Source organism: Aethalodelphis obliquidens, unplaced genomic scaffold, assembly GCF_003676395.1.
Source record: "Aethalodelphis obliquidens isolate GAN/ISIS:26980383/991018 unplaced genomic scaffold, ASM367639v1 scaffold2, whole genome shotgun sequence".
Classification (NCBI taxonomy): Eukaryota; Metazoa; Chordata; class Mammalia; order Artiodactyla; family Delphinidae; genus Aethalodelphis; species Aethalodelphis obliquidens.
In genome coordinates this window covers 32,038,445-32,066,083 of record NW_020837946.1, presented here as the reverse complement: position 1 = coordinate 32,066,083, position 27,639 = coordinate 32,038,445, and the positions used below count along the sequence as shown (strand labels likewise).

At 37.2% G+C, this 27,639-nt stretch overlaps 1 protein-coding gene across 7 annotated transcripts in view; it reads right to left on the bottom strand.

The window, feature by feature from the left end:
- Window positions 1–27,639, bottom strand: part of RAPH1 (Ras association (RalGDS/AF-6) and pleckstrin homology domains 1) — a 119,722-nt gene that overhangs the window by 77,947 nt on the left and 14,136 nt on the right. For all 7 annotated transcript variants that reach the window (XM_027123516.1, XM_027123519.1, XM_027123525.1 and 4 more), the window contains exons 2-4: window positions 7,886–8,005; window positions 3,574–3,679; window positions 2,246–2,751 (exon numbers count right to left, since the gene is read on the bottom strand). In XM_027123516.1, the coding sequence (XP_026979317.1) occupies window positions 2,246–2,751; window positions 3,574–3,679; window positions 7,886–8,005 (732 nt within the window). The remainder of the gene's footprint in view (window positions 1–2,245; window positions 2,752–3,573; window positions 3,680–7,885; window positions 8,006–27,639) is intronic.

The following is a 27,639-nucleotide window of genomic DNA, read 5'->3' as shown; positions in this document are numbered from 1 at the left end:
TGCATTGGGTCTTCGTTGCTGCGTGCGGGCTTTAACTAGTTGAGGCGAGGGGGGCTACTCTTCGTTGCGGTGCACAGGTTTCTCATTGCGGTGGCTTCTCTTGTTGTGGAACACACCGCAGGCTTCAGTAGTTGTGGCTCACGGGCTCTAGAGCGCAGGCTCAGTAATTGTGGCGCACAGGCTTAGTTGCTCCGCGGCATGTGGGATCTTCCCAGACCAGGAATTGAACCCTGTCCCCTGCATTGGCAGGTGGATTCTTAACCGCTGTGCCAACAGGGAAGTCCCTAGAACTATATGACTCTTTAACTCCATGCATGCAAAACTAATTAAAGTATTTTTTTAAAAATTGTATTTGAGTCTGGTGGTAATTTGATACACTGGTTTGGGATCTAGCAAGCCTCCCTTAGTTTTCTTGGTTTGCGTTAGAACAGACTAGATCCAAAAAAAAAGTACATTGAAACAAGTTCCAGATTTGTTAAGTCACTTTTCTACCCACCTGGGCAAGGCAAAAGAACAGGCTGGACAGAGAAGACTTTTAACTCCTTTCCCTGCTTTTTGCTGGCTTACTCACAAAACCTTATACTAAAGTCTTATATTAAATATTATACCATTGAACACTGGTATCCTTGCCCATGGATACCACTAGATACTGTGTGAAGTGTTTGCTAGAAGACTTCACTTTTTACTTTGTTTGCTCTTCAATTGTTACTTATAATGAGTGTACTTTACAGAGTGAACTTTATAATGAGTGTATTTTACAGATGGAAACACACACATACACACCAAGATTCTTAATTAGTTCATAACCTGTCCTCATGCATTTTGACCCAACTCAAAATAATCTGATTGGAAAGAAGGAATATCAACACACAAAACACAGAATAACCAAACAAGCTCATCCCTAATAAAATATTGCTCATTTCCCAACAGGTAAGCCTAAAAGATATAAGTGATGCATGCTAAGTAGCTGGTGCTAAATATAACACCCAGGTATCACAAGGTAGAAATAAGTTTTCAAGTTCTCTATAGAATATATACCGCTTAGAAAAGTTTCATTTTAAATAAATGAAAGTTTACTCTTTGATGTAATTTGCTAACTTTCTTTACAAGCAATAAAACTTAAATTTATCTCCAAACTACCATGATTCATGCTTCTTTTGTGCTCCACAGTGCCTAGAACAAAGTACTAGTGGATACCAAGAGTTACTGATGGATGGAAATTAACCTAATGAATTAAATCAATGGTGGGAAAATCAATAATATTGAGTAACAGGTGTAAATTTTGAATTTCTCTGCAATTCCTTAAACAACGTTTTATAAGATTTTACCTTAGTATTGATTAATATAAATTATTTTACCCTGTATTAGAGAGCACTATATATATAAACTGAATGGAAGGCTGGCTTTATTCTGCCCCATAGGTTTTCTTCTTTCTTGCTGCTGCCTTATAACAAAATTGCCTTCTCCTTGATGGAAAAAACTCAATAAAGAATTCATCTTCATCAAGCTCAGCTTTTACTAAACTTATTTTATCACAGATCCATTCCTTACCCTCACCCCATCACATCCAGAAAAACTTCATCTTTTAAAATCTGTTCATGCATATTATATCACTTCTGATTCTCTGAACCACCGTATGAGGAAGGTAGACCATGTACTATTAGCTCCACTTTACTTATGAGAAATTGGAGTTCACAAAGATTGAATAACTCTTGTAGGTCTGATGGGTAGTGAAACACTTGGAACCAAGTTTTCCAATTCCAAGCCCAGTGGCTCTTTTCACTACATCACACCGACTCTTTGACAATAAAATGGAGTAAACCCTGAGAGCTAGAATCTATGAGAATTATAATGGGGATATGAGTCATTTTCTCAAATGGTTATTTTGTAATAAACATATATTAGAAAGCAATTATTTCAGCTTAATAGCTATCATAACTTTACAAAATATCATTAAATATATTTCAAGTTTTTTAATCATGTGATACAACTGACATTAATTTAAGGACTTCAAATAGTCACAAGAATAAAACTGAAGAAACTAAATCTCTTCTTAATCATCTTTATGATACTGCTATATCTGGTAATATATTCTGGTCTGATTTTAAAGCTTAGCTCAGAGGTATTCTTGACAAACTTTAAATGTAGAAAAAACAGGAAAGTTGATTAGAACTGCATTTTTAAAATATCGTTTCTTCCTTATTGTAATACTGAAATACCAGGGAAGAAAGTTCCATCCACTTACCTCAGTAATTGGCTGCCCCTGATGTGTCAAATCCAGTTCTTGAGGGCGTGTTACTTTATCAATATCCAAAGAGTCCATGCTAGAGGCTGCAGAAGTGATGCTTGAACGAGAGGAGTTACTAATAGAGCGTACTTCAGCATCACTCACTGTGCCCGCTGACGCTGTTCTCCTGTGCTGATTAGTTACTAAGGACTTAGTACCTTCTAGTACAGACTGCTGAGCAGCCTCATCCATGCTCAAGGAGGCCTGTTCTAACTGTGCAGTGATGTCATCCAGGGAGTAGTTGGCATGAGACGGTTTAGTTATCCTATTAGACGAAGAGGACAATCCTTTCAAGGTGCCATGTTTTGATGTATGTCGGCTAGCAGGTAACTTCTGAGTGGCTTTTGTTTCTGTGATTTGACGCTTACTATTGCCTGCACCAAAACTGCTGAGCTCCTGCTCTATTGAGCAAAGATCGGCCATTAGGGCATCCAGATCCACAGTCTCTCCCTGATTCAGAGCTTCTGCAATGAACAACATACACGATGTTTCCAGAACACAATGAATTAGAATTTATACATTCTATTATAAATCAGTTAATGAATGCCAGGGGAAAAGCAAACAAATTCATCCTATTGGGCCTAACGCCTATCAAATACAGGATTTCTAACAGTTTTTTGTTTTAAATTCCAAGAGAAAATTTTAGAAGCAAAGAGTCCATCTTTTAAGATTTGTAGTAATCAGAGGAGAATAAAATTATGAGTAGAAAGATAAAAATAATGGAAAAATTGTATACTGTTCCATGGTTTTAACCACATCCCCCATGCAATTTTTTACCAGAGGCTCTAAGTTGTTAATATGACCATTGCCCTGGTGGAGATGTTAATACCTAAAGATCTGAGGGCATAAAAAGAGAAATGTTAAGCCCTAAAAAAATTACAGATTGAAATGTCAGTTCCAAGAACTAAAAGCTGACTAGGTAGAGTTCATTAAATAAAGGCCAGAGGGGCTGGTTTTAAATTAATATCAAGTAATTTCACTTTCACTGGACTTTATTCCAGTGAAAATACAACAATGCAATTAAGTTTGCTGTAGGATTCTACCTGAGTATGTACTTTGTCAATTATTAATAACTCAACTAGAAAACTATTTTAGTTATGTTCCAGTTTGTTTTTTCTCTGATGATTTGAATTAGTAATAAAATGTACAAATCAAGAAATATAAGAACTCAGTCAAGTTATGCATACTTGGTTTTTATATTGAGCTATTTGTAATTGTTACTGTATTATTTCTACATTATATAACTTAATACATTGTTTTACATTTTATTTCCAATTACATCTTACCATTCAAGTTGTATATGGAGAAACGATAAGAAAAATTGGCCATGTTTGTTTCCTGGCGAAGAGGAGATCTTTTTATTGGTTCCGTGGGCTTGTCAGAATCCAAACTCTTTAAAAAACAAAGTTTAAGAAGTCATATTAAATTCAGGCTTCAATTATAATAAAAAGATGAATAAAGTTTTTTTCTTATGATTAAGTGAACTGTCATATAATAGTTAATACAACCAAAGTTCTTCTAAGTAATAGCATTAAGGAAAAGTATAATTGGTTTTCATATCATTTTGGTTATAGTTTCTTCAATTTTTAGATATATGCTTACTTAAGGCACTTGAGATAGTTACAGTTTGGAGTAAATATCTTTCCAAATATTGAATACATCAAGGATAGTGACTGAGCTCGTTTTACATAAATTCACTATAAAATAAGCTAGGTACATGAATATGGGCATGGTAAGATAAGAAATAATGCAGAGAATTCTGTTTTCTCTCTCCTCAAAGGAATTTGTTGTTGGTCCAACAGAGCCTCATTCTTGGAATGAATTACCCTGGAGATAAGGCACAATTCTGGACTCAAAATTATGAGACCCTAGATCTTAATGGCTACAACTTCAAACAATGATGGAATGTCCTTGTTCTTTGCAAGCTCTACTAAGGTGAGGGCAAACTGTAACCAGCTATACTGCCTGTGATTAAGTCTTCAATCACACTGAACTTCAGGGTAGGGTGTCTTGTAAGTTAACTCACCACCTTTTTATTTATTTTTAAGATTTTTAAATTATTTATTTATTTAATTTATTTATTTTTGGCTGCATCAGGTCTTAGCTGTGGCATGCGGGATCTTCGTTGAGGCATGCAGGATCTTTTGTTGCAGCATGCAGGCTTCTCCCTAGTTGTGGCGTGCGGGTTTTCTCTTCTCTAGTTGAGGCGCGTGAGCTCAGTAGTTGTGGCACGCAGGCTTAGTTACCCCGTGGCATGTGGGATCTTAGTTCCCTGACCAGGGATCAAACCCGCGTCCCCCGCATTGTTAAGGTGGATTCTTTACCACTGGACTACCAGGGAAGTCCCAACTCACCATCTTTTTAAATGACACTTTTTTTCTCTCCAACCTTTCTACAATAAGGAAGATAAGGCGTTTACAACAGAGAAATTCAGGGAAAGGGTCAATAGTTATTTAGTGTCTATTTAAATAAATTTGTAAATATTACGATTAGTCTTAAAATTTTAATTTCTCTTTATAATTATCAAATAGATTTCAAATGAAAAAGAATGCTGAATAGTCTATTTGTAGAATCATGGAATTAGATTAGAATGCTATCTTCTTTATTCATTTGTTTCAACTGAATCCATTTAGATAGTGTCCATCCAGTTTTTGTTTTTTTTTTAACATCTTTATTGGGGTTTAATTGCTTTACAATGGTGTGTTAGTTTCTGCTTTATAACAAAGTGAATCAGTTATATATATACATATGTTCCCATATCTCTTCCCTATCCCACCCCTCCAGCCAGTCACAAAGCACCGAGCTGATCTCCCTGTGCTATGCGGATGCTTCCCACTAGCTATCTACCTTACGTTTGGTAGTGTATATATGTCCATGCCTCTCTCTCGCTTTGTCACAGCTCACCCTTCCCCCCTCCCCATATCCTCAAGTCCGTTCTCTAGTAGGTCTGTGCCTTTATTCCTGTCTTACCCCTAGGTTCTTCATGACATTTTTTTTTCTTAAATTCCATATATATATATGTGTTAGCATACGGTATTTGTCTTTCTCTTTCTGACTTACTTCACTCTGTATGACAGACTCTAGGTCTATCCACCTCATTACAAATAGCTCAATTTCGTTTCTTTTTATGGCTGAGTAATATTCCATTGTATATATGTGCCACATCTTCTTTATCCATTCATCTGATGATGGGCACTTAGGTTGTTTCCATCTCCGGGCTACTGTAACATCTAGTTTTTAAAGCTATCATCTGAAGGAGATCCACAGCCATTCAGTGTCTTATTTCAAAGTTTCGGGAAACAGCTAGGAAATTCTCCTTCAACCTCAAACCAAAATCTTCTGCTGCAATTTACGGCCTAATCCTCCTTCTCTAAGTGGAAATGAAGAATAGTATGTAGGTAATGTTTTCAGTAAAACCTGAATATAATTGAAAACATATTAAAACTCAATCTATTCATCAGTTCAAATAAACAAATACTTATTATAATTATCTGCTGTGTCCATGGTGCTGGGGCAAAAAGGGAAATAATAAGAAATACTCCTTGATGCCAAGAAATGGGTAATCTAGTAGAGTGGTTTTTTAACATTTTTTTTTTGGCAGGGGGTGGAGGCAGGTTGGGAGTGGAGGTCATTGAGAATGTGATAAAAGCCATGAACCTTCTTCCAGAAAAATGCAAATACATATAAAATTTTGCAAACAATTTCAGATGATTCAACAATCACTTAAAACTGATTTAATATAAAGCTGAAAATCCATTAACATCGTTTGGGTAATACAGGTGCACAGATGACTCTAGTTAACTAAAATGAGGAAATAATTTAAGTTTCAGCCACCAACTTAGTAAGTAAAATATTTTTTGAAAATTTCTGAAGTGTTAAAAAGCAACTTGCTAGCAGCGAGCCATGTTATGCAATAGTTTTAACCTGTTTTCTCTCTAAAGACAGCTTCATACATAAAAAAAAAACTGTCACAGCATTAGTTTAGGAGCCAACTTTTTTGATGAATGGCTCTTCACATCTGTATGTCAGGGAATTTAAAATATAGGGAAGAATACAAGGTTTTATTGTATTCAGTAGAAATGCCATCTACAGTGGAGTAGCATGGAGTCTACTCCACCCAGAGTGGCTGGACTGATATTTACCTGTCTTTGCTCTTTTTTGGCCCCTCTCCAGGGATGGACAATAAAACCCACAGTCAAGGAAACCCCTGGGAGTTCCCTGGTGACCAAGTGGTTAGGATTCTGGGGATGGACAATAAAACCCACAGTCAAGGAAACCCCTGGGAGTTCCCTGGTGACCAAGTGGTTAGGATTCCGGGCTTTCACTGCTGTAGCCTGGGTTCAATCCCTGGTCAGGGAACTGAGATCCTACAAGCCACGCAGCATGGCCAAAAAAAAAAGGAAACCCCACATATAACAGCTGGCCCTCATATACTTTCCTTCAAGCATTATCATTTTCTACTTCCTCTTCTTCCCTTCCTCTTTCCTTTTTCTCCTCAGCATAGAACTGCATAGCCTAGTCATCATCTCCATGCCAAAATCACTTTTTTTAAAAAAAATTAAGAATTAAACTGAAATGGTTTGGTAACTACATAAAAGACCTTTATCACCACAAATACTGTTATTTCTTCTGATAGGAGATGAAGAGCATGATCCTTATGAAATCCTAGCAAGATTGAAAGCGTTCTTCTCAAAATTCATCATTAACAGGCTGTGGTCACAAACATGTCTGCTTTTCAAAATGATCTAGTAAGAATTACATGAAGAGTTTCTCAGTTTCAATCCCAGACTGCTATAGAAAGAGATACAGAAACAAACTAGTACTTTAAGTTTCCACCTTACCACCTACTTTTCTACTGGTTAACAAATCTCATACTTAGCAATTTACACAAAAATTCTTCCCGGAGATATTATTTAAGTATGAGTGAAAGTAAGTTTTGTTCTAATGTTCTTTCCCATTGTCATAAAGTTAACGTTGCTTTAATAAACATAACTATCTTCATATATATTGAATATAATGTATTAACTGGGGTTGTAATAGTATATGCTTTTATTCTGAAAAGTGACCTAGTTTGGAAGGTAAAGTCGTTCTTTTTTTTTAAAACCGAAGATCCAATAAAACAATGAAAAAGCTCTGCCACTGTTTTCAAATGCAGCCGGGGATGAAATTTTGTCAGTATTCTGGAATCATGTAATAGAAAATATCTGCATGTGAGGATATTATTTATATTGTAAAATGTGTTCATACTCACTAAGTTATAGAATAGGATTTGCTAAAATTTAGATTTTTACATTTTAGGCTTTAAAACTTTTTAGGCAGCAACTCAATTTATGAAACAGATTTTAAGAAATCCCTCTAGATGCACAGAACCTCTGTCAAAAGGATTTCTTTTTTTAACTCCTTAAAATAACCACAGAAGACAATATCTTATGTTCCAGAGTTACTATTCATTTACTTGTTAATGTTTTGGACATTTTCCCTTTATAGCAGTATTTTAAAACATAAACTATATTCATATCCTCATGTTTACACAGTAAAGTTTTGGCACATAGTGATGACTTAAAATCCTCAACCAGTTTTTCAAGCACAATTTCTAACCTGAGTGAGTTTGTCTAGCTCCCCCAGCCAGGCTCCAAACATTTTGTCCAGGTCCTGATCTTCCTTGTCACTGTCTTCTTCAGCACCATGGTCAATTTCTTCATCTGACAGCTGCTCCATCTGAAATACAGATATTTGTGTATAATGAATAACTATTGAACTTGAAAAATCATGCAGTGTATGTTCTGATACATGTCGCAACTCTCTGGAGTCAAACTTTAAAAACTAGAGATTATATTATAAAAGGAAACGAAATCATAAGTGGAGACAAGGTTAACAAGGGAGTAGAAATGAGCAATTAAGTCTCAAATTTTTAGGAAATTGTGAAAGAAGAACAAACTGTATCAGATTATAACCAGAATCATAAGTAATGATGATTTTTTAAAAAAAAAATTTTATTGGAGTATAGTTGCTTTACAAAAATGATTTTTTTTTTTTTTAATTTTTTTTGCAGTACGCGGGCCTCTCACTGTTGCGGCCTCTCCCGTTGCGGAGCACAGGCTCCGGACGCGCAGGCTCAGCGGCTGTGGCTCACGGGCCCAGCCGCTCTGTGGCACGTGGGATCTTCCCGGACCAGGGCACGAACCCGTGTCCCCTGCATCGGCAGGTGGACTCTCAACCACTGCGCCACCTGGGAAGCCCACAACAATGATTTTTAAATCACAGACCACTCCCATTAATCACAGGATATTAAAGTAGTACAGTTCTTTCCACTAATAGATCCTGCAACACCCCCAAACACCACAGAAAAAAAAATTTCAGAAGACTTTAATGAGCAAGTTATTATCTTATTTATTCTGTAAAAATTTGTTCAAATAAGTATGTATCATGAAAACCTTAGTCCAAAAAGCATTTCAGAGAAAAGACAAAGCAAAAATCTTTAATCTAGTTCAGTTTGTTGAATTAGTTCTTCCTTCTATCTTACTCTTACTTTCTACCCCATTTGTCCTTTACTAATTTCCCTATCAGTCCCTACAAAATTCAAGGAACTAGAATTCAAATAGAAAACAGGAATTGAAAACATGAAATTCATATACAAAATTTCCTACATGTGGTGACTTTTCACGTGTTAAGTCCTTTGAAAGAAGAGATATTTTCTTTCTTCCCACTAATAAAATAACGTGATATCTGACACGGAACTTGCATATTATTTTGTGAAAGGAGGAAAAGATTACACGAAACAAAGTAAGATCAATGACTGACCAGATACTTAAAATTCCTAAAGTAAGATTAATCTGATTAATATAAAATATTTCAATATTAAAGGCTCTGAGAAATCTTCAGTAAAGCTTAGCTTTGCTTAAACCAACATATTCCAAATTTACTTGACCACAGATCCTTTTCCTTCAACTTGGAGTAACACCCATTAACTTTCCCAGGGACACAATGAATATCTTCATTGTACATGCCAGACTCTTGACTCACGTTTGTGAAAACACAAATTTTGTTCTAGTGGATCTAGGCAATATTCAGAATACAACTTGTCAGTTAGCTTCAACAGTTCTTCAGAGATTAAAGATATCCTTAATCTAGAATAAGAATTTATATACATCTTATACCTCCAAAGCAGCAATCAACAAAATTATTTCTGCAGTCCTTAAATACAGTTATGAGATACATAAGGATTTTAGATATCTGATGAGGTGCCATGAAGTTAAATTTTAAACTTTATTTTACCATATAAAATTTTGTAGAAACGGTCAAATGATGTTGCAAAATCAAAACTGAATTTAGTTCTAATAATGTTGAAAATCAGATCATATCCCATTTAACCACTTAAGAGATTCTCATTTCTTAATTTCACTACTATAAGCATGTATAAATCAGGGCATTCTACCTTGACAAATGGAAAATGGATCAACTAATTTTCCAATGCATAAATTTGGCTCTTAAAGACATTTGGTTTTCATAGTTCACTTGTATTAATACTATTTCTAAGATTTTCATTCATTATTGAATTATTTAGAGAGTAGCCCCCACTCACCACAACTAGAGAAAGCCCGCGTGCAGCAGCAAAGACCCAACGCAGCCAAAAATAAATAAATAATTTTTAAAAAAACATTATCAACCCATTAAAAACAAAAAGTTAGTGCAAAGAAAAACCTCATCTCACCAGGTGACTTAATTATTTGAATAACAGTTGCTAGTTTGAGAACATCTAAGAGTAGTAATACTCAGTCTTCATAATGAGGGCCAACAAGCAACATAACTGGGAACGTTAACAGTCAACTTCCTGTTCCTCCCTAATCTTCAAAACTAAACACTGCAATAACCCAGAAGCAAAAATATTCTAGGAAGAATTCTGCTTTTAGATAATGACACTTACGCCTACGCTTCCCTTCTGAGCACACATTGCAAATGTCCATAAGGAAGATGCTACACTGGAAAAAAAATGAAACAACAGGAACATAATTTTACAGCGCAAACACTAAACGGTTCAAAATGAATATGAATATTTTAAATTGTCATGGATCCAAATAGAACTACAGACTCCTCACCAAAGTCTGGTGTGTTCTGTGAGTTTTTTTCCTATTATTCAAACCCAATGATTATTTGGATTTTAAAAAGTCTCTCAAATATTTTAAGAATTTTGTTTTATCTAGACTACTGTTGACTCACGTAAAGGAACATATGCTAAGGAACAATGACAGAGTCATAAAATAAATCAAAAATTTAAAGTAACTATTAGACTTTTACTATTTATGTAACTTTTGCCAATTTTGTCCTTTCTTGAATTTCTGTCACCCCATGGGTTATTTTACAAAAATGAACTTTAGACATTTTATTCAGAGACTTTTCCAATAAAAATTTAGGTCCTACAACATTTCTTAAAGGGTCTATACTCTAAAACAGCACTCTCCATTCTCTAGAAGCTGATGTTAATCCTTATTCTCCTACCCCCAATACGGCATTGTTTCTGTTTACTACACACACCAAATGAGGAGCCCCAAGAAAGTTTATAGGCTCTGCACCGTCTAAAAGTCAGCAAATCTGGGAAGGCAATTCATTCCTTATTATATATCAATCCTGTCTCCAATTAAATCACAATTCTAAACCTGAATTTTCCCAACATAATGCCCCTGCTGGAAATGATGACAGCAGAAAATGCAAATTAAATTATACACTAGTCAGTCAACTGTCTCTCCAAACAAAAAGGGGAAATTTTTTTTAAGAAGAAAAGAGAACTTACAAATTTTGTTTTAAAAATAATTAGATATAAAGCAGAAACTAACACACCATTGTAAAGAAATTATACTCCAATAAAGATGTTTAAAAAATTTTTAAAAAAAGGATTTAAATGGATAGCTTCTAATGTGATGTTTTTCCTTAATGATGTAGAAATAGGCCCAAGGAAACTATAATACATACTAGAACAAATACTATTAAATTACTCTATTAAATTAGGAGGTACTTTAGGAGGACATACTAAGGTTTCACTCAAATTCCCTGCTCCATTATATCCGAGGGAAACTATTTCCTTAAAGAACAAATGTACCCTGCCACAAATGAAAAGGTTTACGCTTCCAAAGTGCAGACTTACTTAATACAGAACAAAGCCCAAAGTCGCTGGCAGGTCGAGAAGGCCCTGAGTGATCCTGGCCTTCAGGGACCTCTCTGACCTCTATTCCCACTCTCCCCACTCTCCCCTCCAGGCACACAGTCCTGCCCACTGCTGTTCCTTGGAGCAGGTTGCAGAGGAAGGAAGAATGTGGATTCTGTTTTGAAGACAGATTGAGAGATGCCTAGCAAACATCCAACTGGAAAAAAACGAGGAAGTTAGGACTCAGGTAATGAGAAAGTTTAGTCAGCCTGAATATTATTTCAAACTCATGTTTATTACAGAAAAAATAATAGATTACAGCTAATAATAACTAACATTTTAAACTAGTTGACATTTATTTTATTAATGAAGTGAAAACAGAAGTAATGGGGGAATGATCCATAGTTGCTTTTATGCTGGTTGGTTTCATTTCACAAATAACAGTGAATAATTGTGCTTCAATTACTACAGGTGAAAAACGTATAATATACATAGTAAGCTCCACTACACATAACAAAACTATCCATTTAGTATGCCTTAGTATGAAACAATATTATTCCCACTAAATTTTCCATGAAGTTAAAACATGCAAGCATATTTTCCCTATTAACCTTCCCCTTGGAAGATATTTTGGCTCACTATTCAATTTCCTCACTGCAAGATGGAATGGTGATCTTCATCAAGAAGGTGGGGCTTAGAGTAGGACGTAAGGATTTGAATAAATATATTCCAGGTAGGGCTAATTATAAAGAGCAAAGAAGAAGGTCTGTTTTTGTGAGGCTGTCTAATTAAAACAAGAAGGAAGAGTGAGATTTAAAGATCAAGGACTAGGAAAGGACCCGGTCATACAGGACCTTGAAAGCCAAACCTATTTTTTTCCTCCAGAAGGCAACTGGGAAGAACTAAACACAGAAATGAAGGAGGTCGGGGGAGAAATGGTATTTTAGTCAGAGGACATGGTACCTGTATAAGAGTTATTAGAAAAGGGAAAGACCATTAGAAGGCCACCATGGGTATTAGTTAGAGAGAATTACAGATACAGAAATTAAAGTCTTGAGAGGAAGTACAACTTATACAAGTCACATACTCACAAGTGGCAAGAAAAATACACGGTATATAGCAAAGGTACCTTATTTATTACCGAACTCTTTTTGTCCCTTTAATTCAAAAATTCAAAAATAATTCAAAATACTTGCTTTTTGTAAAAGTACTTAAAGAATAATTGCTTTTTGTAAAAAATAAGTGCTCTATACTTAAAAACACGTGAAAACTCTCAGAATACAGGAGTGCAGAGCTGCTACTACAGCATTTCTTTAGATCTAGCATGCTTAATGTTCCAAAGAGGCAAGAGAAGCTTTGATATTATTTAGTACTTACTCTACGTCTACCATGTGCCAGACACTGGGGGAAGAGAGATCAACGTGACAGACTCCATCCTTAAGTACATATAATCTAGTAGGGAACAGACCAGGAAACCAACAATGATGAAACACTATGTTAAGTGCTATAATAGAGTATGTTATGTCAGTGTGGTTTAATTCCGTTTGAGAAGAAGAGAGGAAAGGTGTGATGCTTCAGTAGAGACCTGAAGAATGAATATGCAAGGCAGAGATGGGGAAGAGGGTTATAAGCAGAGGGACCAGCATGTGCCAAGGTATATAAAGGTGTGAGAAGGTTAAGACATGTTGAGAACTCTAGGTGGCTTAACATTCCTGAAGCATAGGATGTGTGGCATAGACTCATGGAAAATGGGGCTGGAGAGGGAGGTAGGGGCAACATTATAAGCCATATCAAAGAGTTTGGACTTGATGCCATATGGCAACATTTTTCCAACTGTGGTCTACTGATGACCTACATCAAAATTACCGGGGGTGCTTCTTCTTAAAGTCAGTTTTAAAATGGCGTGCCCAAGATCTGAATACTAATTTCCAGGAGGGGGACATTTTTAACAAGTCCCCCCAGGGAATTGCTTACGCCCACAAAAGTCTGAGAACTGCAATAGTGTGTTATAATTACTGGGAGGACTTCCAAGACAAAAGTAATGCAGTTTTGCACGACCACAATTTGGTTAAAGGCAGAACAACCTAGAATAAGTACTCCCGAAGACCATAAAAAAACTAAGCAGCATCAGGATCTCCTAATTAACATACCATAATTACTCCTCCTCCATGGAAGAAGCGAAAGTTCCATGCTTCTTCTCAGAGTTATTTAGAAATAAATTTCAGTTCTTTATGTCCAGTTATGTTTCAGTAGCTCTATCACAAAAACAGTTTTGAAAAACACCTCCAGGCTTCCCTGGTGGTGCAGTGGTTGAGAGTCCGCCTGCCAATGCAGGGGACATGGGTTTGAGCCCTGGTCTGGGAAGATCCCAAATGCCGCGGAACAACTAGGCCCGTGAGCCACAACTACTGAGCCTGCGCGTCTGGAGCCTGTGCTCCGCAACAAGAGATGCCGCGACAGTGAGAGGCCCGCGCACCGCGATGAAGAGTGGCCCCCACTTGCCACAACTAGAGAAAGCCCTCGTACAGAAACGAAGACCCAAAACAGCCAAAAGTAAAATAAATAAATAAATAAATAAAAGAAATGCATTTCCAAAGAAAAACACCTCCTATGCTGCTCTAATCTGATAAATAATTCTAAAGAAAAACAGACGCCAGAGAAGGGGGGCTGTGAAGACTTCCAGGTTCAAGGAGTGCCCCCAAATGCGCAAGATACAACTCTTGCAAAATAAAAGCAAGAGGAAGGAAACCTAAATCAGGCAAAAGAAACAATAAGGAAAAAAACTGTTAAATTTAGTAAGGCGAGAAAAGAGGAAGAGAACCCATCAAAAGGAGGGAGGAAGTCAGAGCTAAGAAGGCAAAGGAGAGAAACAGGACACAACAAAATGTAAAATGAAGTGAGAACTGTGGGGGATAGAGGGCTATTAAGTACTCATCTAAATAGGGCACCAAGAGGTATGTTTCTCTCTGGACCTACAACTCTTAACTCAGTTCTGTTGTGAACTAAATGGTAGCAAGTGTAAACGGCCCAAATGGAAGCTGGGAATTTAATAAACCAATTGAAACAGTATAAAGGCAAGGTTGATAGAAAAGAAGAAGAGGAGAAAATAAAATAAAATAAACCAATTGAATTTACATGAGCACTTTACAGAATTAAGATATTAAACATGTTGTGTGTATAGCAACATTTTCCTCAGGTTTTACCTTTTAACTTCGTTGGACTTTTTTTTTTTTAAGACACCGCTGAACATTTTTTTTTTTAAGTTACCAAATGTACAAATAGTGAAAAACATTCTTACACTGTTTTGTTCAGTAAATTCTTCTCTGCCCAGAAATCAGATAAATGGTTATATAAATTTTTAGTTTTATTATTCATTCTTTTATGTAATTATTGCATTTTACATAAGTAACTTAGTTTTGCAAAAAATGTGAAAGTGAGAACCTAAACTGATTTTTCCCCAAATTCTGAATTTCCCAGGCTTGATATGTTTCTTTTATTTATATATATCTATGTTCTATGAACACACTAGGTTCTGTTTTTGAGGATCCTTTTCCAGTGTGAGCCTTTTCTTAAACATCATTTTATAGCTTGTTATTAATTTATAAATCAGGTGAGTTTTAAAAAAGAAATAAAAAGTTCTGTATAACCAATCACTTAAGTTTTTTCCGGAGGTTAGTGGCCCTCAACAGAAAAGGCCCCAGTTCTACTTGGGGTCCAACACTTCAAAACACCTTGCCTACAAATAGCATTATGCAAGATACAAAGAAAGCAAAAAATATCTTCCATGACTTCAGAGAACATTAATCCTAACTATGGGGAAAGGTGGTAAACATAGAGGTATCTTGATTAACAAATTCTCTAAGAACAAAGTTCCTTTTGTAGGCCTGTGCATAAAGGAAGCTACCATCTCCTAAGTGTTGAAAGAGACAAGAAGCAAAGTACCATATCATCCAAAGGCTTTGCAGGAGCATGCCCAGTAAACTCACTGGCCATGAGCAAACTTGCATGGCCTGGTCCTCTGGGAATGAGCTGACACCTGGAACTAAGTTTTGTGAAGTTTCCACATGGAACTGAACCTCCCTAATAAATACAGAGGTGTACTATTCTTGGGCCAGCCACTGTGAACCCCTCCTTACTCAGAGGAAAGAGAAATACTAGGGGAGGTGATTCACACCCTTATACCTACTTCTCTATTTATGTCTCTGTTTTTTGACAACCCAGGATGTAACTAACACATCCTCTTCACTATCATGTACATTAACTGTGAGGTAACTAAAGATCATATAAAGAAGCATAAAAACAAGCAAGAGCTCTTGTAACAGTTGACAGAGTATTATAATGCCTAAGAGCTAAAAGTCAAATCAAAGGCAATTTTGTTAATTTAATGTTTTATTTATCAAGCACTTAAACACAGCCCCTAGTAAAGGAATTCTTTGAACAGGATGAACCATATTCATTCTTTTATTTACACTGGATTTTCATAATACTAGATATTCTTAATCTACTAAACCCCAAACAGGAACTCCTTATCTAAGTGGAAAAAACAATCTTAGTTCAATGTACTACAAAGAAACTCCTACCATTCCCAGAAATAAGATGTTCTAATGATCAATTTTGTAATTACTTATTACACAGTATACCACAAACCATAATCTGAAATCACAGGGCAACTAAAAAATAAACAATAAAAACTGAAAAACAAAACCAAAAAATAATAAGTGTAAAGTTCTTTCATTTATATTCCAGCTTTTCAAGTTTATTTCAGAAACTGTGAGAAAATTATTTCTGTTGTTTTTTAAGCCACCCAGTGTGCGGCGATTTGTTACAGCAGCCCTAGGAAACTAATACAGTATATATACATATGTGGGTGTGTGTGTAGGTGTGGGTGTGTGTGTAGGTGTGGGTGTGTAGGTGTGGCTTCCACAACTGCTTCCAGGGATATTCATCTTGCTCCACACTTGGGACCTTTCCTGCTATACTACATAAGTATGTAGTTATCTTTGGAGATGGCTAATACTGTTCATGCACTCTCAGGTTCAACTGAAAGTAGAGGCTACAACTTTACTACCCTATTGGGTAGGAGAAACTGTCTTGAAATTACTGAAAGCTTCATTAGGGTGGTGGTCGACTACTGTTTTTCTCCACGTTTGCCCTATTCTCCTGTAAGACAGGCAAATGCACGGCAGGAAATGCAGCCCCTCAAGGCAGCCCATACTTTGGGGGATAAGGGAGACTGCCAGACAGCCGTAGCCTGCAGCAGAGAAACCATTTGGATTGGATTTTGAATCATCAGTATGAACTCAAGGTTTTAAACAGATAGAGATAAAGGGAGGGGTAGAAATAAAGTTAGATATTATGTGTATGTGTGTTTATAGGTATGTCCACTGAAAGAGCCTCGTAGCAGTAACACCCCAGTAGCAATTAGAATACCTAGTTCCCAGTTCTTGGTTTCTAAATACATATTCTACCCAAAAAGTCACCAGAGATCCTTGGAGTAATGATTCCAGGGCTGGGGCAGAGAAAATAACAAGATGAGCCCCTAGAACATCTAGTGCCAAAAACTGCTCAATAAAGATGGGGACATGTCATAAGGACACAGGAGCAAGCCTGGGGGGAAGGGGGGGCGGGTGTCCCAGGAGCCTATTCTGGGACAATTTAAGCATCAAAATAAATTATGACAGAAAAAAAGTATAACACTGACTAAAACAAGAATCCATAAATCTATACTGATATAAATAAACATAAAAGGGGAGAAAGTTCATCCTTACAGTAGAATGCCAACTAATTAACATAGAAGAAATGACAGAAGATCACCACTGCAACCACTGCAATAACAACTGATTCAGGCAAGAACCATCAATAGATGTTAAAACTAGTGGGTGAATATTTGATGCGACATTTACATATTCTCAAAGTATCGCCCCACAGATTATTGGAGGGACACTGCCTTAACCAAGTTATCAAACTTAACAACATCAATATTGGGGCAAACCTTATGCTTCCTGTAATAATGCACTGAGAAGACACATTATCATTTTGTAGTATTCCTGACAAAAATTCATTACTAAATCAATCATAAGAGCCATTTCATAAAATAACTGGCCTGTAGTTTTCAAAAATGTAATGGCCAAGAGCACAAAGAAAGGCTGAAGATATGTTCCAGATTAAAGGAAACCTTTAAAGGAGACAGGACGACTAAATGCAGTGTTTGATACTGGGACGGGATCCTGGACCCAGAGAAAAAATGTTAAGTGTATAAACAAAGCTATAAAGGACAATATTGGGACAACTGACAAAATTTGACTATGGATTATAGATTAGATCATAGTACTGTATCAATGAAACGTTTCCTGATTTTGATTAATTGTACTGCTGTTATATAAAAGAATATCTTTATTCTTAGGAAACATACGCTAAAGAATTTAGCCATAAAGGGGCATAATGTCTGCAACTTATCCTTAACTGGCTCAGAAAAAAATGTGTGAGTGTGTGTGTGTGTGTAAATATGTATATAGGGGGAGAGTAATGATAATTAGGCAAAACGTAAACAATAGGTGAATCTAGGTAAAAGGAATATGGGGGTTGTTTGTAACTCTTCTTACAACTTTTTTGTAAGTCTAAAATTATATCAAAATAAATTAAGGAAGAGAGAGAAGGGAGACAGGGGAGATAAAGAAAAGAAAGAACAGTCTCTACCCTCAGGAAGTTGTAGTTTAGTTAGGAAAACAGAGTGTGAATTTTTAAAAATTCAAAAATAAAGAAAAAAACGTAGGTTGAAAATATTTTTACCAAATAAAATAATGCAGTTTACCCTAACAACCCTAAAAAACACTTGCATATTTCTCCAACATATGGTTTTCATTATGTATGCATGTGTTACCATTTCTAAATTGCATTTGCCTGGTTTACTCAGTTAACTTTTTTTTTTTTTTTTTTTTTTTTTTTTGTTTGTTTGGCTTTTTCTTTTTTTTGCCTTTCCCTTTTTGGAGTACAGGTTCCGGAAGCGCAGGCTCAGCGGCCATGGCTCATGGGCCCAGCCGCTCTGCGGCATGTAGGATCTTCCCGGACCGGGGCACGAACCCGTGTCCCCTGCATTGGCAGGTGGACTCTCAACCACTGCGCCACCAGGGAAGCCCTCAGTTAACTTTTTAAGGTTAGTTTGGTCATCATAAAATTAGTTTTACTTAATGGAAATAAAAGCTTAACATCTTAGAAAAATAATTACTCATCAGATAATTCTTTCAGAGGCAAAAGACAATCATTTCCAAACTTCAGATGTAAAAATAAAGCAACTAAGTGAAAAAAAAAAAAAGTTGGTTAAAATCACAAGTAGGTCAGGAAGAAATCAGAATTCAGTTCTAAATCAAAGACTACTATTTAATCAAATAATAAGGCTAAAGCTAAATATAGACTTTAAGATGGGATTTTTAAAAGATGTTTTGATTTTTAAAATTTTGTTACATTTAGTGAGAACAAAGGGAGTTAAACAGTGAAACACTTGTACCACCCTGCATTATTCATTAACGTATTCCCTGACCTCTTGCCAACATCCAGGGATATGAAGCGCCAGAGTTGACCAAATATCCCCAACTCAACAAAGCTGAGATGTCTGCTTTCTGTTTCATCTCTCTCATAAATGTAAAAATTCTACGAAAGACATTTATAACACATTACTGACAGAAGATATTCAATACAGTTCCCCATACAATCAACCAATCCATCTAAAACAAAAAGTCACATTGCTGAACTGTAATTATTACAGAGAAATTTATCAGTGTCAGCACCAGGAGGCTCAAATATTTTTCTAACTCCTTGCCCTCCTTTTCACTTTGTTGACCACTATCTTGGTTCAGATTCACAATGAATCATCCTCAGATTATTCTAGTAACTTCCTAACTGACCTCTCTTCTTTATTACATCACTGTCAGACCAATCTTCCTTAAAAACTCTTTTCAAGTCATGATTCTGCTCGAACACCCCACAAGGGTTCCCCAGGACATTCTGAATTAAGTACAAACTCTTCATGATTTCAGACCCTCTCTGACATGGCCTCAACCTAAATTCTCAACCTTATTTTCTACCCTTCAATCAACCTAAACTACTTAGTATTGTCAAAAAAACAAGCCATGCTTTCCTAACTTGGCTGTTGTTCATGTTTTCGACCTGACTAAAACATCTCAATCTGTCAAAAGACAGACAGAATACATTTCATTCCATTGAAATGACAGTAAACAATTACAAAAGGGAATTAACTCATAAAGGCAGTGAGAGCTGGAGCCGGCAAAGGCATCAAAGGACCTGAGATTTTTGGCAAATTTCTGTAAGACAGAAATGGAATCATACTGGCAGATGAACCAGTGCAAGAGCCACAGTTCAAAGCAACCATTTATTCAACAAATAAACGTATTAAGCACATGCTATGTGCCAAACACTGCTCTAGAAGCTCAGGATGCAGTTATACATGTGACAAACAAGGGACCCACTAACACTGAACTTACATTTTAGTGGAGAGAAAATTATTAACAACAGCAACAAAATCAGACCCATGACAACGGTGGTGATAAATAAATTAGAGTTGTGTGGAAAGTGAGCAAGTAGCCGCTTTAGATTCAATGACCAGGGAAGACCTTTCTGAGTAGTGATATTTAAAATGAGATATGAATGACAAAACAGAATCAGACATGCAAAGATCAGAAAGAAAAGCATTCCAGGCAGAGGGTACAAGTTTGCTAGGTCATGGAACAGAAAGATTAGTCTGATGAGAAGAAAAAGCCAGATCATGTAAGGATTTGTAAGCCAAGAAAAGCAGTTTGGATTTTATTCCAAGGAAGCCCTTTCGAAGGCAACAGAAGTCGTCCCTCTCAAAAGGCTGCAGCAGAGGTGGGGACCATTCTTGGAGGAGTCAGAGGGTAGAGTGGGAAAAGGGATAGAGGTGGGGAAAAGGATGCTCAGCAAGACAGCAGCCAGTATTCCCCACACCTGCAACCCCAGGGTAAGGCGGGCATTTGCTTCCAAGGTAAAGGAAACTAGAAAAACAACTCCTCAAGCCTGGAGGCAAACTTAAATGCCTTCAGGAATCAGGTGGCCAATATAAAGACCAGAGGCAGCCAGATGTAGACCAGTAGGGAGTGGTGGAGCCTAAGAACTAGAGGGCATATCATAGCTAAAAATATTTGAATTTTTAAACAAGTTTATGCTGGAATTAGATAGTGGTGAAGTTGCACAACCTGTGAATATTAAAACCCACTGAAACTTACACTTTAAAAATGTGAATGTTAGGGCTTCCCTGGTGGCGCAGTGGTTGAGAGTCCGTCTGCCGATGCAGGGGACGCGGGTTCGTGCCCCGGTCCAGGAGGATCCCACATGCCACGGAGCGGCTGGGCCCGTGAGCCATGGCCGCTGAGCCTGCGCTTCCGGAGCCTGTGCTCCGCAGCGGGAGAGGCCACAACAGTGAGAGGCCCAAGTACCGCAAAAAAAAAAGAAAAAAGTGAATGTTATGTATGTATATCTTAATTTAAAGAAAACTAAAAAAAAAGTTTAAACACTGCTAAACAAAAGAAGAATTAGGTACTACTTCCTCTGAGACGCCCATGAACTTTGTACCTCTCTATGGCATTTATCACTAATCAGCTTTGTATTGTGTGGTGGTTATTTGTACACTTGCCTTATGACCCTCCACACCCAACTAGGTTGTAGGCTTCTAGAAAGAGACCATATGGTTCTCATTTTTCACCCCAGAGCAACTACCAAAGAATCAATTCTTCATCTGAATTTCAACTTTTTTTTGTTAAATATTTCTAATTTTAGATGACTTAAAATTTAAGATGACATCTAATTTAAGATGACTCAAAGCTAAAGGTGCATTTCTTAAAAAAAAGGGGGGGGGGGCTAATTTATCCGGCTCTCAAAAATACTAACTTAAAGGAACCAACACATTTAAAATTAATTTCTCTATAATAGAGGAATGGTTTAGAAAAAAAAATTCTACAATGCATTTTAGTTTCAGCAGAATAGTTTTATATTATATGATCTGATTCAACAGCTGTGTTATATGACTCTCTTATAAAAATTAACAAATGAGGGACTTCCCTGGTGGTGCAGTGGTTAAGAATCCGCCTGCCAGTGTAGGGGACACGGGTTCGAGCCCTGGTCCGGGAAGATCCCATGTGCAGCAGAGCAACTAAGCCCACGTGCCACAACTACCAAGCCTGCACCCTAGAGCCCTCGAGCCACAACTACTGAAGCCCACGTGCTCTAGGGCCCCTGTGCCGCAACTACTGACACCCGCGCACCTAGAGCCCATGCTCCTCAACAAGAGAAGCCACTGCAATGAGAAGCTCACACACGGCAAGGAAGAGCAGCCCCCACTCGCCACAACTAGAGAACAGCCCGCGCGCAGCAACGAAGACCCAACACAGCCAAAAATAAATTAAAAAAAAAAATTAAATGAGTATTAGTAAGGGTTTCTGCACGTGACAGAAACCTAACTCAAACTAGTCTTAAGCAAATAATTTATTCAATTCAAAGTATTAGGAAGTTTATCAATATTTATCACAATGCATCTCTTCTCTCAACCTCCTTTATATCCCTTTCTCTCCTTTCCAAGGTTTCATTCTAAAATGCTGTAATCCTATTCTGCAACCTGCTTTACACACCACGCTTTAGATTCTCCCCATTCTGTTCCATCATTTCCCTCTCTCAGTATCCTTCAAAGGAGCTAATCCAAATTCCTGCATATGAAAATCCAAAATTTATACAGTTGCTAAAACAAATGTTTAGAATTAACCAGAATTCTGAATAGAAGCTCAAGGTTGGGGAGAATCACTTTACTAGTAAATCCCACATAAAGTAGTTCTGCCTCCATCTTTGCATATCTTAGTATTTTATTGTGGCAGGAGTCAGAAAACCAACCAGAGATGGCTCATTATTCCTGACATTAACCAGCCAAAAATGGAAATAAATAAGACTGATGGTCAAGATTTCTTTTGGGTAAAGAGGAGAGAGTCTATAGTTAACTGAAATTTTCAGAACGAGTTTGTGGAATGTTTAAACAATAGATGTTAAATAAACATCCTCTAACATTTTAACACAAATTCTGGCTAACAAGAAAACTCAAGTAAGTAAATCTTTCATTTTTATGCCCTAAATATGAATTAGTAAGAGCAGAAACCTTTATTATCTAATAACACTGAAAAGCTGGTCCGTTTAAGGAAAGTCTGCAAGATGTTCCTAGCCTAAGCCAGCTGGGATAAGGAGTCAGGAAACTGGAAATTCTTATTCTGCCACTAACTAGCAGAAACTATGGGCTAAATCATTTAAATCCTTAGACCTCATTTTTTTAGTCTGGGGAAAAAAAAAAAGGACTAGTTAAATCCAAAGGCCTCTCCCCACCCTTCTCAACCTATTCTTGACTGAAGTTCTATTATTTCATTACTGACTTCACTCTAAATCCCTTCAAATTTATCAGTCTTCTCTCTCCAGTCTGAATTCCAGAGGAAAAGCACCTCTTTTCCAGTTACTCTTTAGGCATACTGCTTAAGGGGAGGGAGGGGCTTGAGGCAGCTCGCTTTTCCACCTTCTCTGCAACCCGAACTCCCAACACAAATGAAGTCTCAGCAGGAGTCTAGAACTTGTTCAGGGTGCTTGACTTCTAATAATTTACTACTGTTAGGGTTTTTATGGGTTTCGGTTTTACCTCCCACAATCTATTCATTTGTCTGAACAGTAGAAATGGTCATGATTACAAGAAAGAATTAAATTTGACTTACTGCACAACAAAATATGGATTCCAAGAAGTATGAAAAGTGGCTGCCAGTGACAGAATGAGCAATATCCCTGGAGTGGGCTTGCTGTACACCTAAAATTTATTTTGAATTCAACTATCTTATCTTAAAATTTCATATTAATTTTACATTCTGCTCTATAAGTTAAAATAGAAAAAGTGTTTAAAACTGCCTATCAAATAAATTTAGAACTCCAAGATAATGGTGACATTTATTCTATGGTTCTGCATTCCCAATCCCTCTGAATCCCTAACCCTGTGTGCACTTGCACAGACACACCTAGGGGAGTCTAGGAGTACACGGCTCTAGTTCGAAAAAGCAGGAAAGCAGGTGGTATCACTTCCATCTTATTATAATGAGGAAACTGAAGTTCAAAGAAAGTCTCAGAGAGAGGAAAGATTAAAAACATTTACCCAGGACTTCCCTGGTGGCACAGTGGTTAAGAATCCGCCTGCCAATGCAGGGACATGGGTTCGAGCCCTGGTCCGGGAAGATCCCACATGTCGCGGAGTAACTAAGCCTGTGCGACACAACTACTGAGCCTGCACTCTAGAGCCCGCCAGCCACAACTACTGAGCCCGTGTGCCACAACTACTGAAGCCCACACGCCTAGAGCCTGTGCTCTGCAACAAGACACCACAATGAGAAGCCCACGTACCGCAACGAAGAGTAGCCCCCGCTCGCCACAACTAGAGAAAGCCCACGCGCAGCAACAAAGACCCAATGCAGCCAAAAATAAAATAATTATTTTAAAAAGTAAATAAAATAAAAAACATTTACCTGTTCTTTATTAACCTCTCAACAAAATTTAAACAAAAAATTAAAATTTTGTTAAAATTAAATTAAAAAAAAATAAAACCCAATAACTTTACTAATCTTCCTACAACCTTAAAGAAACCAGTAACAATGCCTAACCATTATAAGTTTTGGCTAAACAGCATGTGGGGTTAAAAAAGAAAAGGGGGGGTAGGTTTCAAAATATCAGTGATTCTCATCTCACCACATTGGCCAAATCTAATAATGGTCAGGTAGTGTTAAGTTTGTTGCACTGTTTTTGATCATAGCTAAAAGGTTCACATGACTGGAGCCATATCTACAATATACAAAAAAGAAGACATTCTTGGTTACAATTTGTCATTCCACAGATGGCTAAGTGGTGTCCTTTCTTCCATCACTGTTTCATAGGCATTCCCAGATGAAGAAAATGAACTTGATTTGGTCAAGAGCTGGGGCTCTCCAGTTATTAGATTACCTGATTTGAATACTGAATAGCTGCATGAACTTGTATTAGTCCTTTTACATCTTCCTAAACCTGTGTCCTCATTTGTAAAATCATCCCACATCCTTATGGTGAAGCATACATGAAATAATCTACATTAAAGACTTCAGAGTCTGGCGTATAGGTAACATCTACTGAGGGCTTCCTATTTTCACTGTGGCCCAGCTTCTATCAATGATGTTTTCTTTACTTCTCTATTTAAGAAGGTGGTTGATGAAAACATTTAAAAGGGTTTAAACACCATTGGCAGATTTACTTAAAATCAGATTTAATAATTTGGGCATAAAAAAATGATAAACTGCTACAGTAGTCTTTCAGAGGCTGTCACAGGGAAGAATGCCTTTGACTTTGTTAAACCATGTCTGAAACAGATAAGCAAAATAGAAATATCTACTGTAACAAAAAGAGATAGATCCCTTGCATTTAATCTTCACATTTGAGAGCAAAATGATCCATTTGACCATCTCCAAGATATCTGTTTAAATGATTAAAGATAATGTTCATATCAATTATACTTCAGTAAAAAAATAATGTTCACAACCAATTGAGTAGAAGAGTTTCCCATCAATACAAAACATATCTAAGCTCCATCTATTTTTCAAGATCCAATTTAAGTTCACTCTTATGAAACTGCCCTGATGACTACAGCTTGTATGTTCGTTTAAATTTCAGTTTTTTACTTACAGTCTTATCACACTATTTAGCACTCTAGTACAGACTACCACTGTTTTCTGTTGATATCATATACTTTGAATATAAAGAGAGGAGGGAAGTTTCAAAATGTTAGCGAGTCCACAGGAAGGTGGTGTGGCACTGGTAAATATATGGGGAGTACAGGCAGAAGGCTTGAATCCTCTCTAATAGGTTGCCATGAAGCTTTTAAATATATGCCTTTGGTCCGTCCAGTACATTCTAATTATTGGGAGACTGGGATGGAGTCCACACATTTGTACATTTGAAATGCTCCAACGAACAGAGACAGCAGGATTAAAGATTACTTTTTAACCTTCATTCTTAAAGGCAGTGGCATTTGAACGTATCTGTAACTTCCTCATCATCTGTAATGAAATTTTTTCAGATAAAAGAAGGTGGATAAAATTTTGTTCATCAGAATTTCAGCTGGGGATCAGTGAACCTACCTGATATAGTAAGACAGATGATAGTTTCCAAATGACTGCAACAATATCCCCAGTCTCATTTGCTCTTCTCACAACAATCTGCCTTAACACTCTTTTTATTGAGAGGTAAAGTCTATGTTCCTTTCCCTGGACTCTGGGGAGGACCTATGAACTATGGAGGAAGTGATGCTGAGTGACTTCGGGGACTAGATCATCAAAAGTGCTAACAGCTTCCACCTGCTGTTTCTCTTGGAAAGCTGCTGCTGGAATCCAACATTATGCTGTGAGGAAGCCCAGGCCACAGAAGAAGGCTAAGTGTAGAAACTAGCCCACAGACGCAGCTGAGGTCCCAGCTTCAACCACCAGACAGGTAAGTGAGGAATCCTTTGAGAGGACTCCAGCTCCAGTTGCCCCTGACTTCAACTGCATGAGACATTCCCAGTGGGAACCATCTAAGCCTGGGTAACCCCCAGAACCATTTGAAATAATAATAAAACGACTGCTGCTGTCTTCAGCCACTAAGTTCTGGGGTGATCCATTGCACAGCAATAGACAACACAACACAGTGCTACTCCTTGTGAAAACTACATTGAGAGTGGGGGACTAAAGTTCTGAGAAAGCTCTACAGGATAAAAAAATGGTGGCAGGTCTGAAGAGCTGGCTGGGGAAAGTAGCCACAGATGGGGTGCAGAGGCTGTAAGATGGTAAAAGGCTACATACACATCATGTGAGTTCTCCCTTGTAAACCTCCAAATGGTCAATAAAGTCACTAAATTTATGAGACCCTTGGCTCGTAAAGGAAAGCGCTTTGTGCCCACAAGGACTAGGGGCAAAGATACAGGAGCAGAGAGATGAGACAATAAGGAAGTCAAGTCAGAAGTCATGGAGAGAGAACTGGACGTTCACAGGCTAAAATACACCTAAATCATGCAGAGGGACTCCAAGTGAATTCTTAGGCTAAAAAGTTAGTTTTCTTTTTCAGTTAAAAATAGATCCAGAGTTGGGCTTCCCTGGTGGCGCAGTGGTTGAGAGTCTGCCGGCTGATGCAGGGGACACGGGTTCGTGCCTGGGTCCAGGAAGATCCCACATGCCATGGAGCTGCTGGGCCCGTGAGCCGTGGCCACTGAGCCTGCGGTCCGGAGCCTGTGCTCCGCAACGGGAGAGGCCACAACAGTGAGAGACCCGCGTACCGCAAAAAAAAAAAAAAAAAAAAAGATCCAGAGTTGAGTTTCTTTATAATAAAAACTACCACTTTTTTGCCTTTACTTGCTTGCTTCTCACTCAGAAGACCAAAAAAACCAAAGCTTAAATATTACCATTTAAGAATAAATACTGACAGAATTCTAGGTTCACACAGAATTAAGTCTGTGTTTATCTGTACTAAAAAAGTAGTTATTTTTCACTTAAGATTACTACTTAGCAAGAAATAATATCGTTCATCCAACAAATACTTAGTGAAATACTACTATGAGTCAGGCACTGTACAGAAAAACACAGAGAATATAGCTATTTAAAGGGTAGACATGGTCCCTGCCTTCAGGCAGTTTTATTACAATCTCCAACAGAGAACAGAACTTTTACATCTTTTATATTCTTTACTTTTAAAATTAATGTGCCTACATGTTACAATATTTTAAACTGGAAATGTGTATTATTATACACATACACACACAGTAGGGAAAAGGGTGAGGGAAGACAACTTTTGTAGGAATAATACATTCAGAATTTCCACAGTAAATCATTTCTACTCTTGTGTCATAAGCAATTGTCAGTTGTTGAAATGAAAAAAATTACAACTGGGTATTACATTTTTACTTGACTGTACATGATTTAAAAAATTAAATGTTTCCCCAAAAAGCTCACAAGAAGTAAAATCAGTCAAGGTTCTGTTAGCCAAATAATCATCTAAATTATCTACACAGATGTCACAACATAAGAGTTAATGCATTTTAGGCAATTCTCCAATATCAGTCTTATAGCCAGGACAGATAATACTTCTTTAGACAAAACAATTATACCCCACTGTGAATAAA